Here is a 19,139-nt window from a genome sequence, read left to right on the forward strand (position 1 = left end):
ATGTGGAATACGTATTCTTTACATTACTGTTTCTTTTAACTTTAACTGGATATTTTTCTCAGTTATAAATATTTCTGACATACAAAAACAAATATATCACTTTTACCTCATTCTATTTCCATGTTAATATTATATTATAGCAGTTATATCACACATCAACCGAGCAGGAAATTGATTTTGCTAGACTCACTCAGCTTAAAAGGTGCAATAAGTAATTTTTTCAGGTTATGTAAACAAAAAAGGAATGTTGTACTCATAAATATACACTTATTAGTGGTTAATTACATCATCCATCAAATTCATGCATTGTCATAAACTTAGAATGAATCCATTAAAAATACAGGCACTGGTTTGCATGTTACGCTGACTTCATGTATACAGTGACTGAGGTGGATATCGTTGTTTCGCCCAATTGTGTTTTTTTGTATGTGGCTTGGGACCAGCCACACATGTAGTATGTCTTAAAAGTTACTTTTAATTTAAAGACCACAAATACTTCTTTCAAACTATATATGACCATTTAATATTTTTACGTGTATATTTTCATCGTCCTTCTCATTAATCCTCCTCAACTCAAGCGTCATCTCCTTAACTGAAGTTGAAATTGTGGATAAACATGTTTTTTTATTCTCAATATTGTTGCAATTGCTTTGTCAGATGATAAACAGTTTGACTACAGTATCAGATCGTGTAAGAGTTTATTCACTAAGTAGCCGAGTCCATTGATGTTAGATCAACAAGAAAGTTTTAAGTTTCTTACACTGGCTAACAGAGGCTAACAGCAGCTAACAGCAGCGTTTACTGACAGAATATTTTAGAATATTCTCCATAACTCACCTTGGTATCGCTCAGTCGGACAAACGTGAGCTTCACTGACTCATCGATGTCACAATGAACGAGTGAACTCAAGCGCAGGACTCTGCTGATGTTGAGAATAAACAGTTTATTTACACAATCACCGAGTGCTATATACAAAGTGCTAGGGGAATAGGGCTCCAGGGAATCCAGGGAAGGAGGGGGAAAGCCACACACTTCTTTGGCCACACACACCACTCACCAAAACACTCAAGATCACAACTCCAGGGATGGAAACAGGGACGGGTCCAAGAAGATCTATGTACAGGAGAAGACGATTAGAAGCCAGGGAAACACTAGAAATGACGATACACAGGAAAGAGTCGTACAACGATCCAGTGATGAGAAACGCTGAGCTGTTGCCTTAAGTAGTGACTGGGGTTCAGGACAATGAGCTGCAGGTGCGTGATTACTTGCAAGGGCGTGGGCCAGAGGTGGGAACCCCAGCAGAGGCGAGCGAGAGAGAAAGGACAGAGAGAGAAAACAACAACAACAGCAACACCGAGATCACTGGGGAGACACAGGGAACCATGACAATCAAGGAGTATCGGAGTCTTTTCGCAAAGTTTTACAGCCTCCTTCGGAGAAATAGATGTGGCATAAACAGCTAACTGACAGCAAACACTCGCTACATTTGTACTGTTGGCCAAGTTGTTTGTCGTACAGTGGCCACCATAGATAGGATTATGTACTTGAATTGGGAAGGGTAAAAAAAACAGCATTCAGTTGACCGTAATCTGCCATGTACTGACATCTAGTGGTTAAATTTTACACGCTGTACCTTTAAGAAATCATAGAAGTCCCATAACCAGCTTTTTTTTTTTTATAGCTACTTAAATAACTTTTTTCTTTTTAATGTGATTCTTCGTGAGATGAAACATTTGTTATTCACTCCTGAACGAAAGTATTTACTGGCCAAAAGCTGAAGTCATAAGGCGGGTTGTAATTTTTCTTCTATAAAAGCAGGTCTGAGGGTAGAAACTCACTGAACCCGTTAATCCTCACTTAGCAGAGCTGTAGATCTACATTTTTTTCTTTTTTTCCCTGGCCCATAACCTCAGGCTGCGTTTACAGTGGTTTATCTGGACTGTTTACCTTTGGCTAGGTTCATTTGTACAGGTGAAAGCACTGGAAAGGTGAAAGCAACAACCAGCAAACACAGTGACACACCCATCCATCTGTCTGTCAATAACAGCTGTACTGAACCTTCTGTCTTTCTGTGTCATATTCCTTCCATGTTTACCTATCACGATTAGCTATCTCTTAACATCTCTCTTCCTGTCTTATCACCTGCAATTGGCACTTATCTTTACGATTATTGAGCTTATTGAAGCTATTTTTATACATGGGCAAGGGGCCCAGAGGCAGTTACATTTTTAGTTCAGTTGGAAGTTGGCTTATGGAAGTTTTGAGGGATTCAAAATTCCCCTTTGGTTCGGGTTACAAGTTTTGCATAAACAAGGCGAGTTGCTGTTTATCAGTGGAACACATAGCATCTAATTAATCAAACTATCTTTCAACTGTCATATCGCTGACTTTCCCCACATCTGCCTGTCTGCCATCTGCTCTGCAGCCACTTCAATAATAGCTTGCAGCTGCATAGGAAGGTGGGGATGGGGTGGGGGAGAGAGTGGGTGGAAGGAAAACCCAGAGGGGTAAAAAGAGGGCACGCAGGCGAGCCGGGAAGGAGGGAGGAAGGAGGAAGGAGGGGGCGGTGAAAGCAGAGCTATGATGCAGACAGCGAATCACATGAGCAGGGATCTGTTTACAAACTGAGACCTTTAGACAGAGAACGTGGGGAAGAGAGACGAGGAAGGAGAGTGAATGTGAGAAGAAAAGAGAAAAAAAAAGAAACCACAGGCGGAGAGAGGAGAGCCTAGGTCTGAGTTAACATTGGCTGCATTGTCTTCCTGCGTTGACATACCTCTCCGTGTTCTGTGTTCACAGCAGGAAGCCGGGGGAAGAGATGAGTTGCTGCTTTCCACGGGAACACTGAGAGGCTGCCCGCCTGCTTGGCTGGCTGTGCTGCCGGGAGAACCCGTCCACGTCCCTCCCTTTGTCTCTCCATAATTGGCAACGGCAGGTTTTCACAGCCAGAGAGGACGAAAGCGGCGTGGAGATCTAAAAGGAGCGGACAAAGGAGTGAGAAGAAAGGGAAAAGAGAACAGAAGAAGAGGAAGGGAAGGACAGCCTTGTCACAGTGTTTTGAAGGGGGAGACAAAGCCAGAGGCTCATAACAAAAGTGCTGTATGGGATTTGGAATACATTTCCTTGTCTTGTCAGTGACATTGGTGTCTTCTCATCAGCACAACACCACGTCGGATTCTTTGTCATGTGTTGGGAATGCACAAAGGAGCACTTTAGTTTCTACCTCTGATACATTCGCAGCCGTCCGGGAGTCAAAATCTCACATAAGTGGATGTTTTTTATGACATTCATGGGGTAAAATCATCACAGCAGACTGAAAAATTGTGTTCAAGGTCCTAGGCGTCTCTGATCAGGTGTACTGACTCTAGACCACAAGGATTTAACACAGATATAAGAGGAACCTGGAGGCGGACATCATTTTCAGTGCTGGAAACAATCCCAGAAAAGTTGTGCAAATCATATTTTGTGATACTGGAACGGCTTACTCGGTTTGCTATATGAACATTGCTATATGAACATTTGATGCATCCTGTCCACTGGTGTAACGGTAAGTGACCTGGAGCCAGTTTGCCCTCCTAAAATAGTTATATTAAGTTATTCCACCACAATTTCCTTATGCATAGTTAACTGATTTTGATTGGATAATGCTACTGGTGTTTTCTAGCAACTGATTTATACATTATTAAGCTGTTTGTAGGTAAGACGTGTTTATATATAGTTGTTACTAAGAGGTGAGGAAGGACTTTCCACAGTCACTAGATTAGTGAAGAGCTGACCCAACCCTATTCTGATGTCACGAAGTTATGACAACAGTAACAACTAGGCCAAAAAAGAGTTTTTTCCTACATAATCATCTTAAGGATTTTTTATGCTACACATTTCTACAAATTTTCCATCCAAAACACACCAAAATAAAGCTAGTTATGTTTAACAATGATACAATCCTATCCCCAACTAATGCATGTGCACAGTGGCCTAGCCTTTAGTGCTCCTCTATCAATGATTTACTAGCATCGTGCTAAGATTACCTCCTTCGTCCAGACATCCTCCTTAACCCTCCTCCTAAAACCCCCCGAGACTGTAACCTGCTGCAGTGACCCTTGTCCATTAGAGAGCGACTTCTGAACCAGACTTCCTCCACTGTAGCTTAACGTCCTGCACTTTAGCCTTGTGACAACGTTAATTACTGTGGTTTAAACCTGACGTTTGTTGCACGGAATGAAAAGTGCCTTGCTCAAACCCCTCAGGCTAAGAACTTGTTTCTCCCCAAGCTAAACTAAGGGGTGTTGGGCCAAAAAGCAAGTAGAACACATTCCTTTGTGATGCAAGGATGGATATAAAACTTCATATTAAAGTCGGTCTATTTTAGTGTGTGGAAAGCTGCTTGTTTTCTCCGTCTCCATCATAAGGATAGCAAACATCACCAGAAACAAAAATCTGACCTCAAAATCCCACAATCATACTTCAACTTTCACCTGAATTCAAACACTCTGGGAAGCCCAAGAATGCTAACAGTGTAAGCAGTTTGCAATTTGAAACAAGAGGCTTCACAGATGTCGTGTGCAGCTTGTGTGCCAGGCTTTACCGATTGCACAGACACAAGAGTGCACCCCCTAAAACCCAACCCTACATCCGCTGTGGAGGGTGGAAAGAGATGAAGTGTAGGATTGCTAGACAGGGTGATGTATGATGGGATATGTTTGCTACAGTGACCTGTGTGGAATATACACCACAGGCAAACCTCTGGTGGAGCTGGGTGGTCTAATACTCACATAAAAATGTGTTTATACACACAGGTGTTAAACTTATGTTGTTGACCTTCATTCCCTTGATCTAAAATAGCAACGTAACACACATGGGAAGCTTTAAGTCCAGACTAGTATATTTTTTGAAACAAGTTTAACAGCCTGATTTTAAAAGCTAAAATGTTTGGAACATTAACTGATTACAACTTTCGGCTATTTGTTGTCCACCAACTCCTGAGGAAAGTTCTGGTTGTAGCTGGTAAATGTTACACGTTTATCGGTCGTTAACTCTTTATGGGGCATTGGAAAAAAAACCTATGTGTATATTAGCTTTTCCTTTCCTTTTGTACACACACATATATATATATATGTCTCTATAACATATTGGGCTATTAGGGTCATTTCAGAACTACAGACAAAGGACATAAATTGTTCAGAATGAAATTAAATAGAAGCTTGCCCACATCTTTATGAATTTTGCAAACTATTTGGGTCATAAATATTCTGTGCAGAAAAAGCAAGCATGCTTTCTTCCTTTCTTAATGATTTCTGTTGGCATTTTAATTCCACAGCTGAATTAGCTGACTAATAGCTTTTTTTATTGTGTTCCCATACAACCAGGCCTGTGAAAACATGAATCCGTATTTGCATTATCACGAATAGTATATTCATGGGTGGCTTGTTCTTTGTGTCAAGATATGTGAACAGTGAGCCTTACAGAGGCCACTACCAACGTATTATGGAAATATTATACACTGATATTGTAAAATGTTCCAGTTTAATAATTAACTGTATTTTAACTTGAAACCATTCATAAATGATTGCTGCTATAGGTATTTATTATATAGCTCAAAATACCTTTTCATAAATCTGAATAACTAAAATGTTTATTATGTCATTAAATTAAAATCTGAGCAAATTTCCTTAGTATAAAAAAAATCAGCTGTGATAAGCTATTGTGGTGAGACTGGTTTACACTAACGTGCAAGTAGTTACAGAATTAGTTTTCTTGTCAGCCAAACTGTGTTGCTCTAGCTGTTTTTATACAGGTTGAGATAGTTTATACACTGGGTGCAGTCTTTTTCCTCTGTGTGTATCCTATTCTCTTAGGGTGTCTATGTAACCTTGGACTGCAGAACTCTGATCCTTACTGCAAGATGACATCTGAAACATTGTACGAACTGCCGCTCAACGTCTACATAATCATCCTGGGCATTGGCCTCTTCATCCTCATGCTCAGCCTCATCTTCTGCTGCTACCTGTTCAGGTACAGGACAAAAGGCAGTACGGCTTCAGAGCTTCTGCATCAGATAACTCTACAAAACTCTTATATTTGTGTGTTTCTATAAACTAGTCACCATTTAGTCATGTGCATTAATTCATTCTAAGTCTGTCAGACTCTCAGTGGAATTGGTCTGTGATCCCAAAAAGTAAATAGGTCTTTCTCTTTTAATAAACATCATAAAATCTGCTGTTAAGTAGACAGAAATGTACAACTAACTTACAAATACAAATAGCAAAAAAGTCAAAAATAGTTCCAAGACATATTTAATCCTCCATTCCCTTGTGCAGGATTTTTTTTTTTTTTTTTTTTTTTACCTATATTGGAGTGTGTTACAAAACAAAATATCTTATTTCTCAGTTTCTTGCAACTGTGTTTCATCCACAGCCAGACTTGCTTCTTCGTATCATCTTTTATCATTTGACATTCATATGGGAGTTGAAATGAGTCACATGAAACTATCAGTCCAGCTGAAACAAGCTAAATTATATTATGGGGTGGGTTCACATGAGCAGATCTTAATGGCTGACTCTGAACATTAGGAGATAGTATTTTCCACTGTCATTGCATTATGTGGAAATACATGGAACATTGTTGTTTGACAAAATGAAGTGCTGACAGAACAGGGTTAGGACAGTGTGCTGCTTTCAAGCGCTAGCATTCCTGGAAAAAGTCTGTCTAAATGGATTGATGAAGTCATGTTTCATCAGTCATATTGTGGTTTCGCTAGCAAAGGTGTAGTGAAGATACCCCGGAGACAAAGGTGCCTTGGGAAACTTGTAACTCAATCGTTTTTATTTATCCTTCAAATTTAGTAAGGGATTGGTGAACTAGATATTTATTTGTTCCCCAAACCCAAAATAACGCTAATCTATTTATGCTTTACACAGCTTGTGATCAGTGCAGTAAAACTGAATTTCAGGCAGATTTTTTTCCTACAACCGCACATTCCTGACAGAGTTGCAGTTCTGCTCAGTACAAGAGTGGATGGACAGGCTGATACATGAGTTTCACATTGTGTGAATTCCAGACCTGCTCAAAGTACTATCCCAGCTGATTCCTACAGCATGACAAGACTTGTAATGGTGAAGACAGATTTGGAAGCATCAGACATAGTTTACAGCTTCCATGCGTCTAAATAATAATATGTTTTTTGTTTGTGCTTCACAGACTGAGGCGACGAGGTGCTAGAGGGCAGTACGGCTACAACGAGGTAATATATTGATATTGTGACCAATATGACAAGTGCCAAATTGTAATCCAGTTACACTGACATTCACTTTTTCTAGAGAACTGCCATATATATACTTTTTTACACAAATCCCTTCTTTTCAACAGGTTGTTTTAAAAGGAGCGGAGAAGAAACTGAGCCTACTTGGTGTAAGTTAAAGGGGCAAACTGGGCTGAGATGAACAGGAACCAGCCCCAGTGTTAACCATTTAAAAGATATTTATTATACATCCTTTTTGTTAAGTGATTTAAAATGTGAAAAGCAAAACTAAATAAAGGGATTAAATGGAAGCCCAATTTACTGCTGAGCTGTAGTAAATCTGTAATTCACCCAAAGAAATAGGGAACCATTGTTTGGTGTGACTGCAGCGTAAATATAGGATAGGATCAGATAAGTGTAAACTTCATACTACTCCTTTGACTCTTATGACAAAATGCAATCATATCTTTAAAGGTCAAATAAGAAGAGACCATGTAAAAGCATTATACATTATGTAAAACCTGCCAGTTACCTTTAGAACTACTTTCTTACCCATTAGCTACTGGTTTTGAGGTTTAGCTAGCTACAGTAATTACAGTCATGTGAAAGTTTTCACTCACAGTAATCTAGGCAGCCCTGTGAAAACCTAAGTACACCTATACTCCTTTATTGAAATTATGACAGTAAATAACAGCCACATTTTAAATAGACTCTAAAGTCTAGCATTTACCCAGTATATATGAAGGGAAGGTTTTTTTATGAAAGTCAGATAGTCACCTGTCCAATGCCATACTCATCAGTGAATGTTACAAGTCATCAAATTTAACTAGCAGATTTTGTTGAATATGGTGCAAACTATTACAACAAAAATGAAGTGGTAGTATGTTCTTAGAAAGAATTTTTGTCTTCTTTGCTAGAGTTAGTTTTCATTTTCCCACAGGAGGGAACTATGGTGTGAACTAACACAATGATTTTTTGGGTCATAATTGGATAAAAATGGCTAAAATTGTCAGATATGGCTGAAAAAAGTATGCCGCTCTGTGGATTTGGCATCTAGATTTAGATTAATCAAAAGTGAAACATACAAACTGCTGAAATAGCAGTGAAATAAAACAGAAAACAGGTGCATAATTGGCCCATACATAGTCATTTACAATCTGGTAACATGCACAATTGATTGGAGTTTTATTTTCAAGTTTGAGTTTTTTCAAGTGTTGTCGTCCCGCTTTCTCCTACACAAAAACAGTTTTTGTCTCACATTTGGCTTTTAGTGATCTGGTCAGTCTACAGGAACTGGGCACCTTGCAGTCACTGAGTCAACCATTAACTCCTTTGTATACCAAAGTATTCTGAGTCAAATGTGCCATCTGTCTGACAGATAAAGCTTGACCCAAACTGGGTCATAAAACAGGTCAATGATCCCAGGTACAGATGCAAATCTACAACCCGAATGGGTAAAAAAGAAAAGAATCAAAGTGACCCAGTCGAAGTCCAGACTTCAACCCGGCTGACATGCTGTGACAGAACCTTCGTGCATAAACAAATGCCTACAAACCTCAATGAACTGAAGCCACATTGTATAGGAGCCACTGATAAAGTCATGCAGAAAACAAGTACTTTAAGTTATTGCTGTTACAGGTGCTCCACGAGCATGACTTCATGATTGTAGCTACCACTTTGTGCTACATGTTATGTATTTATATTTCATTATTTTAGCAGTTTGATACATCATAATAAGCTTAATTAGATTTTGGAAAAGTAAAGCAATCGAATAACTGATTAAATGCCAAAATTGGTGTTGTGGTTATTCACCCAAGAGAAACTCACAGCTAGCAATAAATGTGTGCTTCAGGAGCTTCTGGAAGATCTCTGAAAAATTATAGTAACTGCTATATCTTAATGTAACTTTTAAGCTACCAATGAGCGAATGAAAAGATGGTCTCTACTGTTAAATCACACCCTGATGTTATGTAATAAGTGTAAAAAAAAGGTAGTCAATTTGAATTTTGAATTAAACTGTCATTTGGCCTTTTCAGCAAACATGTGCGGTGTGCTTGGAAGAGTTTCGCAGCAGGGACGAGCTTGGAGTGTGCCCGTGTTCCCATGCTTTTCACAAAAAGTAAGTTGTTTAGTACATCATTCCATGGTAATTATCAAACCTTCATGAGAGCAAACAACTGACTCCATGTTATGAAAACTCCAAACTCAAACTCATTTGTTTTAGTGGTTTCACAAACTTGTAATCATGCACCTAAGCTGACTGCCTGACCGTGGCTCCATTCGTCTTTTTTAAAACCTTAAAATTTTAGTGAAATGTGCGAGGATCTCGACCAGCTGGAGGAACGACATGTGCAAATTTCTTGCTGGTCTCTGCCTTCAATTAGCAGCTGACGCATTCACTGAGGCCGTAAAATTTGGATAAAGATGCCCAGCAACGCTCACAGGAAATGACTACCAGATTTCTAAGAACTCTTGACCGTGCATGTTTGAACAGGAGGACTTTTGTAACTGAGCCTTGAATTTACCCCGCAGCTTAGGTGTGACAATAACAGCAGCAGTTTTAGACCAGCTTGTGGAATGTACATGCTGTTTACAAAGTGTGTGAGCTGTCACTGTTCCTGTATTTCTCTTTTGTTGTGTTTTTAACCACTAAACCATCATTGGGTCGCCAGGGATCTTTTTTGGGGCAGGGTAGGTTCAGTTCATATTGACTCTTTTATATAGACTTTTCACCTACTTTGTATATCCAGGTCTAAATCTTAAAATAGGAAAGCTGAAAGGCCAAAATCCATGTAAAGGAGCTAAGTTAAAAGGTACCATGATCTTGCTTCTGAGACTGTGCTTGTTTAACATGTTGTTAAAATGGAACCTTAAGTATTTCTCTGGTGATCTGATGGATGCTATGTGGTTAAAACTGAATCTTTTCACATAACTTTGCAACTTTGTGACTTTCCCTCATATCTATCCACATTGATGCAGGTGTCTGCTAAAATGGTTAGAGATTCGCAGCGTGTGCCCCATGTGCAACAAGCCTATTTGTCGCCTCCAGCCTGACCACCAGCAACCAGTGCCTCAGAGTCTCCTGGAGGTCTGAGAATAGAACGTACGTCCAGCAGCACTCCACGGCTCTTCAGTCAATTGACCTGTCACTGTACAGAATCCTGTTCCACAATCTGACACACAGTACTTTTAGTAATGTGAGTATTTTTGAGGCAGAGCTCCTCTGAAAGTGGAAATAAATATAAATATGAGAGGAAATAAGGAAAGCCAAAGAACATTCCCGGCAAACTAAATAAGGCGAGAGTTGGGAATTGTAATCACATTTAATCTGTATGTAGATGGGATTCATGATAGAGTTGCAGTAGGTAGAAATCAACCAAAGGCAGAAAAAAAGGAGAAAGTTAAAAAATAGCCAGCCATCTCCTATGGCTTTCCCATCGTTGGGGTTCCTTCTACCAGATGAGCACAAGATTATGTGCCCAAAACAAGGTAACTTCACTGTTAACATCATACAGAATTCAAACCTCTCTCCTACGTGAATGTCCTGCATGTTCCTGCTTGGAATTCATTTCTTTAGATAAAAGGTGTACATTTTGCAAAAACATGGCTAATTTAGTTTGGTGTTATTCTCTCTTTGTGCAGCCATGCACAGCTCCGAGTGCTCTGGGTATGTTCACCCGTTGGAAGTCCCATTCATGACTAGCTTTGTAGACACAAAACAGAAATTCTTTTAGTCAAACTAACGCAACCATGATAGCGATGATCATCACTATCAACAATAGCTGGGTATGGCCCAGAGACCAGAAAGCTCTGTAGTGGAGGACTTGTTTAAGGCCGAAAAGGCATATCAAGTCAGAAGTTAGCACCAAGTTTTTCAGTTTTGGCTCTCTTCAACTTTGTCCTCTTTTCCCAGCTGACATCAAGTGAAGTTTAACTGTTTTAAACAGAGGTGGAAGAGATTCAGTGAGCATCCACCTGGGCACACCAAGAATTAGCAATCCAAGCGGAGCAGACGTGGAGGGAGAGAGAGGGAGGGAGGTGCAGCACTTCACAGTGGGATAATCTGGAAGTCAGATTTAAATAAAGCTACTTTTTAATGGTGTGGTCACAGAATTATTACTTCACCTCTTGGCGATCAACTAATCCAGTCTGTGCGGATCGCCTCGACGATCAGGAGCTAGCTTTATTAAAGCCTGAAAACAAAACCCAGAGAAAGTGCAGCAGTCCACTTTCCTCTGTGACTGCTGGATTACAGCATGCTGGGAGGTTATCGATTTTCTTTTTTCCATTGTTGCCAAAATGATTTTGTCCACTGTAGCTTTAACACAGTCAAGCCAGATGTGTAAACTAATGGACAAGTGCCTTCAAGATGCATACAATGCAAAGCCCACTAAAAACAGATGAAGTATTTAAGAGACTTTGTAATATAAAAGAAAAAAAGAAACTGGATTTGAAGTGAAAAATGTAGCATCCATGTAGTTTTGCCCCAAAAAAAAAATCCGACAAAATAACAACAACTCAGACCACAAATCATGCTTCCCTTCATCAACTTGTGATGACAAAGTTGTGACGATTCGTGTTTAAAATTCAGTTTGCTGGTTATGGTGGAAGTGACGGTGCTACGTGTGAACAGTGAATGTGAAACTTGTCAGACATAAGTCTAAACGTCAGACTTCAAAAGGCTCCAGTTTAATATAGACACAAGTTTTGCTTCAGGTTAATGTTCTCTGGCTCCAGCCACCAAACCTTTGTGCAATTTAAAGACAGTGTCATCATCAGCAGTATATGAGCAGGATCATTAGCACATTGTAGAGATACCAGCTAGAGTCACTAGTTAATGCAAACTTGCTGATCAAGTGGGGTCACATAATATAACTTTAAGCACGGGTCCTTTAGTGCGTCAGCTGTGCTGGGCCCTCTGCATGCTGGGAATGTCAATGTGCAGTGTGACTACTGTAACTGAACTAATGAGATTATTTCTGCCTTCAGAGCAGCTCTGCCTCTGAGAAATGTTTGTATGACAAACTCCAGTCTGCTTGTTGTTGTTTTTTAACTTTACCCAAAAATGACATGCAGCTCCTTGTGAATATGATTTGCTTTGATCGTTTGCTACATTTTCATAGAGCCTGAGAAAAAAAACGTACAGTCTCTTGACAATGTTATGAAGAGATCTGAACCTCTTTTGTCTCAGTGTGATGAGATGACGATGATGATGATGATGACGATGATGATGATGATGATAATGAATGCAGAGACTGTAAAGAAAGTGCAAAATGACCAACAGGGCTGATTTAACTTAAGGAAATGGGATTATTATGAACTAACAAGAGGAAGATGTGTATTTATTCGGGTGTATCTACTATTTCTCAGTCAGCTCCATACTATTGGGTTGCCAAGCTGAGTGAAGGTAGCCATGTCCCAAATGACAAGACAGTTGATTCATATAGGCTCTGATAGAAAAGAGCTGGTTGTTCATCTACAGCTAAGGGTCTCGAGTGACTCACCCACTAAAATATACCTGATTTTGATATTTGTTCTTCTTCTTCTTTTTCTTTTTTTTCTTTTTTTAATCATAACAAGGTTTCAGTAAAAATATACTGTGAGTCTGTGATGACACAGCACTTTTACACGAGTGTTAACATGAACTAATTCATCTTTAAGGCAATCTTAGCTCCCCATGTCTGAAGAGGTACACTTGCTAAAGTAAGAAGGGACTGCAGTGACATGAAAGAGCCTGTCTGAGAACAAGTGAGGTACATCATAAATATAATTCTCTGTATTCACCATGTTATACAGGTTAAGTACTGTGTAAACTGTAACTATAACTGTTTCTGACTTCTAAAATATATTCAGTACAATCAGCTTTTTGATAAAGTTGTCTGGATCCACATCTTTTTTTGTGTAGATTTGTTACATGTACACAATTAAAACTTTTTATTTCTATATTGTCATTTTAATATATGAAAAAAAAGCCTGTTGGTACTCTCGCTATATTTTAGCAACTCTAATCTTTTACAGTGTGTCCTCATACAGAATAATCACAGTGTTATAACCAATGAGTTGCCACCTTATTGGTGCTATATAAATGTACCCACCAATAATTCAGTGTAAGTTTAAATACAGTTTGTTGTTATCTTTTTAGCAGTGTCTCTGGTGTTGACAACCTCAGCCTGTTGGTTCGTCTCTCCATCAACCACTCTGAGCTTTGAAGTAACCAGACAATTATTGTACCACTATGGGATGCTGTAAAAACCATTACTGGTCTCCAGTGGGGATCCAGATTACTTTAAAATTAAAATATTCACATATCTGTTGACGTTTATCCAGCACCTTCATTCAGTCCAAATTTAAATCTGTGTTACATTTTACGGTTTATGCCTAAATGTCTGTGTAGGTTCTCAGTCATCCAGATCATGGTAGACTTAAATGTTTGAAATGAAAGCAGCTGGACCTCTTTTTGGTTTCACCTTTCATCCAAGAGGTTTCTTTGGTTTAATCCAGCAAACTGAAGAAGCCTTAATGGTTTGTGGCCACATATCAAAAGAATTATAGGCTATTTTCATCAGCATACCTGCTAATTAACTGACATGCTAAATTAAAATAGCAAACATTACTTTTGAAACATCAGTAATGTTAGCATTATTACTGTTAGTTTGCTAGCATACTGACCTCAGCATTCAGCTTTAAAGTTCTGGTGTGCCTGTAATAACAATCTGATTATTTCATATCACCATTTCTGCCTGTATTTATTACAGGAAATCACGATATACTGAACCCCTAATTTCAGTATATCTTAGTTGGGGTTTGAAAGCCTGTCTACTGGGGATTAATAATGCTAGAAATAATTCCTTGCTGGAGAAAATTTGCGTCAGACTACATCTATCCTGCAATACAGAGCAGAAGTCTTCTTAACTCATAGACAAAATTTCTGGTCTACTACAGGGTCCTTACGGGGACAAATAAGGAACTGTACAGGTACGAAGATGCACGTCTTACTGCATAAATATGCACAACACAGAAGCAGAGACAAAAGAAAGCTGTTGCACAGAGTCAGCAAATGTCTGGAAATTCTCTGTTCAGGTATGACATCAAGGTATTTGTGCAAAGAACACATCAACTGTGTCATGAAAAGTTTTTCAAAGATACTAATTATTCATTATTGATACTGACTAACCGGATTACACGCAGACACTTGAAAAGGCAGAAATCTCATTTGAGTTCCCAAAACACCACACTACAAATGTTCTAACATCTATATTCCCACATGCCCTGAAAGTAGTTCACAGTTCCTCATAAAGTAAATATTTAACCTCAAGAAGTCTCAGATATCAGCTTGTATTCAGTGTTCTGCAGACAAATTACCTCATTACAGCAAGCGGAGAGAATGATTGGAAGATAGAGAGGATAATCACAAAGGGAGGGGATAAGCTGGTTCACTAGTTCTCTCAGTTGCCTTAATTATAAATAGATATCAAAGAGCATATGGTTCTGTTTATCTTTTTGTCTTTGTCTGGAATGGCTGTTTTTGTTTCCTTTGCATCCATGCGTGTATAAGCAATCAACTCTCTGGGCTTAGTGACTCACCCAATGTCTCTTTCCTCTTTCTGGGTGCACAACTCTAAGTGGCTGTAGTCTCTCAGTCAGCAAATGGGCTGATTGTTATCCTCCTGCAAGATGATCTGCCACATCTGGCATAACCTGACTCGAAGAAAACAGGAGAATGAAGAAAACTTTATCTTATTTGAGAGTGCAATAAAGGATAATACATCCACTCATGATACATATTGTCCTTTATGGTTCACACAAAATTAACATGTGTCACAGTTGATAATTTACCAACAAATTAACCATCTGTTCTGATATACAATACACAAGCTATTCACTGTTATTCCTGCCTCCTAATTCCCAGGAACTGCTAGTCCTTTATTTATCCAGGTAAAGATTACACATCTCATTTCCAAGAGACACCTGGCACCATGACAACAAAAGTCAAAATACATGTACCACACAAGTACATAACATTTAAAACAAATACAATATCCCATACGAACATGTGAAAAATATACAATAACAGATCAATTAAGAGCGACATTAAAAACAATCACACTGAGTAAAAGAGTTATTCTCTGTTGTATCCCATCATCAGCATATGGATGTACCAGAAGTCACTTCCCTAAACAAAAAAAAACACAGAGGCAGCCCGATGTCACACAACTGTCAACTCATTGTTGTTGCTATTTTGACTTTGTGGATTATAAAGAAGATGTGATTGAGGTTCAGCTTTAATTCAATGGTTTTAACAAAAATAAAATGTCAAAATTCTTTTTTTTACTTGGATAAAAATCCCTTGCAGCTGAAGACTGCTGGGCCTTAGTTGCAGCTTGTTTGTGAGTCTTTTCTTTAACTGAAATGCATACTAAAAAAACATGTTGGGTTTTTTCCATTTTTAATAAAACAAAGAGTGGAAATACCTCCAACACACAAACATTTGACAACACCGCATGCAATTCATTTGCACACATGTGATGTATTTGATATGCTGCTCAGAGATGGTCGTGACTCTCAAATCGGAGCCAATGATAACTCATCCTCTATGCTGTTGCATGCTGGGGCGGCAGGTTGGGTGTTGCAGATGCCAACGGTCACAGGAGCACGCTCAGTGAGAGACTGAGATTACACAAATGGACCACAGAACGACACAGGAAATCATTCCTGCCTGTACAACTCCTCCATCTAATGCACAGTACACAGAGCAATAGTTACTTTTGCACATGCTCTACAGTGAAATTAAGAAATAAAAAAGTTTTACAGGTTAGAGTAAAATGTCAGTCATTTATATTTCATCTCTGTAATATTCTGGATATTTGTAATTGAGCTATTTATATATATCAGAGCTATTTCTTATATTTTATTAACTTTTCAATATATTGTATTATTAAATTTAGTTCACTCTGTTACTGTTCTAATTGTCTTGGATTAATAAAGATTCAGATTCTCTCCCCTGTGGAACAGAAACTAAATTGTTAGAATAAAATTAGAGTTCTTAGGCTCATTTAAACCTAGGTGGCGATGTCGCAAGGTAGCCAAAATTCTGTCACTAGTGCAGCATTGTTTTGTAAGCTTTCTGTTTACTCAGATCAGTGACTGCCAACTTCCCCCTCACACCACATCAGTCATTAACCCCAGTTTTACAGCAGAACCCAAGTTTTCCCAGCAGAGCCCTGACCAAAGCGTTGCACTGCCTCCGCTAGTTTGTATTGTTCCCATGGTGCATCCTGGTACCAGACGCACAGGCTCATGCACCGAGGCATGTATGCGATGTAAAAGAGGACGTGATTCATCCGACCAGGACACCTTCTTCTATTGAGCTGTGGTCCAGTTCTGATGGTCATGTGCCCATTGTTGGTGCTCATAGTGGTGGATAGGGATCACCATGGGCAGCCTGACTGGTCTGCAGCTATGCAGTCCAGTGCACAGCAAACTGTGATACTCTTTCTATTCTGACACATTTCTACCAGAACCAGCATTGATGTTTTCTGTAATTTGAGCTACAGTAGTTCATCTGTTGGATTGGACCTCACAGCCAAGCCTTCACTCCCCACATGCATCAGTGAGCACTGGCTGCCCATGGCCCTGTTCTTATTTCACCATACTGACCACTGCAGACCAGGAACATCCCACAAGAACTGGAGATTTGGAGATGCCCAAAGCTGACCCAGTCACCTAGCCATCACAGTTTGGACCTTGTGCTTTTTACTGATTCTAACTCAGCAACTTTGAGGACTTTGAGTTCCATGATGAAGATGATCAGTATTCTTGACTTCACCTGTCAGTGGTCATAATATTATGGCTGATCAGTGTGCATCTTGGTTTTATTATTGTTTTCCATCTTTTAAGCTCCTGTTTTCTGTGGTTTTAATCGTGTAACACATGTAATGCAGAAATAATGGGTCCAGCTCTACAGCAACGTTTACATTTATTATTTTAATGAAGTTGTGTTCTTGCTGCTTTTGTGTTGATCTGTATATGTAACAGCATGCAGAGGTCACAGGTCACCGAGAGCAGAGCACGGTGCCGGCTGCCGATGTCTTCTTTCGTATGAAAGGCCGCACTGCGGGGCGCCTCCGTCTTCCATGAGGTGAAAACATAAAGCGGAGGTGGTTAAAGGCATTGTTTAACAAATCCCTGAGCCTCAAGGCACTGGAGAAGTCCGGCAAGACCACACAGGCTTTTCTCTTAAACACCTGCATGGTCATAATACAGAGCATACATGTTAAAACAATAGAAACAGTATTTAAAACTTTCAGTGCTGTGTACATATATATTTCTCTGAATCAGTGCTGTTAAAAGCTGGAGAGTAAGCAACTTTACATCAATGCTGGTCGGTCCATTCAACATTTCTCCAGTCAGAAGGAACCATCTGTTTGGAAACCTCTCTGGCTGCATAGCAGTTTTCATATCTGATGCTGTCCATTGCAATTGCGCATCAAAAACCCCTCAACTGTAATTTCAGAATACAGCTTTTAACTGCAGATTTGGTCACATGTCAACTGAAGAAAAACAAAAACAAATTTGTAAAATAAGCTGAGTTGTAACCAAACGTAGGCCTAAAAGTAAGACACAGTTACAGCTTTGAAAATAAATTCAATTTGATTCAAAGCAGTTTGTTTCCTAGCAACGTGATGCAAACATAACATAGAAATACATTCTACTACTAGTAGGACTTTATTCTACTACTGATGTGATTTTTAGATAATAATTCATGTTGTGAAATAGAGAACATGGATGTGTGACTCCAGGGCGAGTGATGAGTTTTGTTTAACTATTTACAAGTACAAAATATTTATGACCACATTTTGAGCCCATATTTTACAGCAATTCTGGACTCGAGTGACACGTGAATGTAAAAATGCCTTACTGTTACTTAAAGTCGTAGACATGAAAAGAAAAATGGTCTTCACATATTTGGCTGTAGACATACAAAGTACAGCTGGGAATGCCTTTTGTTTGTTGTTGTTGTTGTTTGCAGAAAGGTGGCTGATTTTCACAAATTAAAATGTCCTCGTGGTGACGACCAGAGGGAAATGATGACAGACAAAGTCAATATCAGCAGGGACACATGAGATTAGTGCCACATTCATTCTGCAGTAGGAGCAGGAGTCCTTCAAAAGATTGTGATTATTTCTGTATTTTCACAGATTAAAAGAAAACACTGAGCACTGATTCATTGTTGCCTTCAGGATCCCATCTGAATCCTTTCTTAGAGAGCACCTCATGGGACTGGAACTTACAGCTGTACAGTGTAGGAATGCATTTAAAATACTTATGTAATACTCTGATAAATATCAGTGGTATTTATTTTGTTTGTTTTCATGGGAATAAGTTAAAGATAAAATTACAGTTTATGGTGAAGCTAAAACTTGCATAAATATTTGATATAGATAAATGTATTAAAATGCATAAATAGTTGTGTTTAAAATCAGTTACTTTAAAACATAATTTCATGGAATGTGAATGTCTTTAAAAAGAGAAGAGGTTTAAAAATTATTTTCTTATGCTACGTTACGTGAGTTCATGACCTTGAGTTTTTTTCACTTCCGGGAGAAGACTCGAAAACACGAGAGGAGGAAAGGAGTAATGTGATAAATGGCGTAGACAGAGCAAAGACTCCGGGACTGCGTATGTCGCCAATGTTAAAGTTGTTCAGCAACAACCAACCAACAGACTGCGGACTTTCCGGGAGTTACTCGGAGCGTTTGAGCTGGATTTTCCGTATCCATTTGTGCTGGGTGAACACGAGGCAAGTTTGGTTACGTTAGCTAGCCGGAGCTAGGCTAACGCCACGGTCCTTGCTGAAGGAGATACCGCCTGAACGGACAGCATGAGTTTTGAGAGTCGT

At 39.2% G+C, this 19,139-nt stretch overlaps 1 protein-coding gene and 1 long non-coding RNA gene across 2 annotated transcripts; one reads left to right on the forward strand and one right to left on the reverse strand.

Annotated features, from left to right (window-relative positions):
* The first annotated feature begins 2,624 nt into the window (after positions 1-2,624).
* On the forward strand, positions 2,625-13,183 carry LOC100702830 (RING finger protein 122). The gene is made up of 6 exons (XM_003452304.5): positions 2,625-3,550; positions 5,859-6,015; positions 7,201-7,243; positions 7,369-7,410; positions 9,277-9,359; positions 10,220-13,183. Exons 1-6 carry the CDS (start codon positions 3,526-3,528, stop codon positions 10,332-10,334), a joined length of 465 nt encoding a protein of 154 aa, XP_003452352.1. The 5' UTR covers positions 2,625-3,525; the 3' UTR covers positions 10,335-13,183.
* A 4,021-nt stretch (positions 13,184-17,204) lies between these two features.
* On the reverse strand, positions 17,205-17,862 carry LOC112842038 (uncharacterized). Its single transcript, XR_003213619.1, has 2 exons — positions 17,612-17,862; positions 17,205-17,484 (listed from the first exon to the last, which is right to left on the reverse strand). It is a non-coding gene; the product is annotated as an uncharacterized LOC112842038 (long non-coding RNA).
* Positions 17,863-19,139: the final 1,277 nt, after the last annotated feature.

This window comes from Oreochromis niloticus, linkage group LG13, assembly GCF_001858045.2.
Source record: "Oreochromis niloticus isolate F11D_XX linkage group LG13, O_niloticus_UMD_NMBU, whole genome shotgun sequence".
Taxonomy (NCBI): domain Eukaryota; kingdom Metazoa; phylum Chordata; class Actinopteri; order Cichliformes; family Cichlidae; genus Oreochromis; species Oreochromis niloticus.

Excerpts from the sequence above, each read along its gene's own strand:
- LOC100702830 (XM_003452304.5), top strand. The coding sequence starts at position 3,526 with ATGCATCCTGTCCACTGGTGTAACG. Across the intron at positions 3,551-5,858 it reads TCCTGTCCACTGGTGTAACG|GGTGTCTATGTAACCTTGGA; the intron begins GTAAGTGACCTG and ends CTATTCTCTTAG. Across the intron at positions 7,244-7,368 it reads GGCAGTACGGCTACAACGAG|GTTGTTTTAAAAGGAGCGGA; the intron begins GTAATATATTGA and ends TCTTTTCAACAG.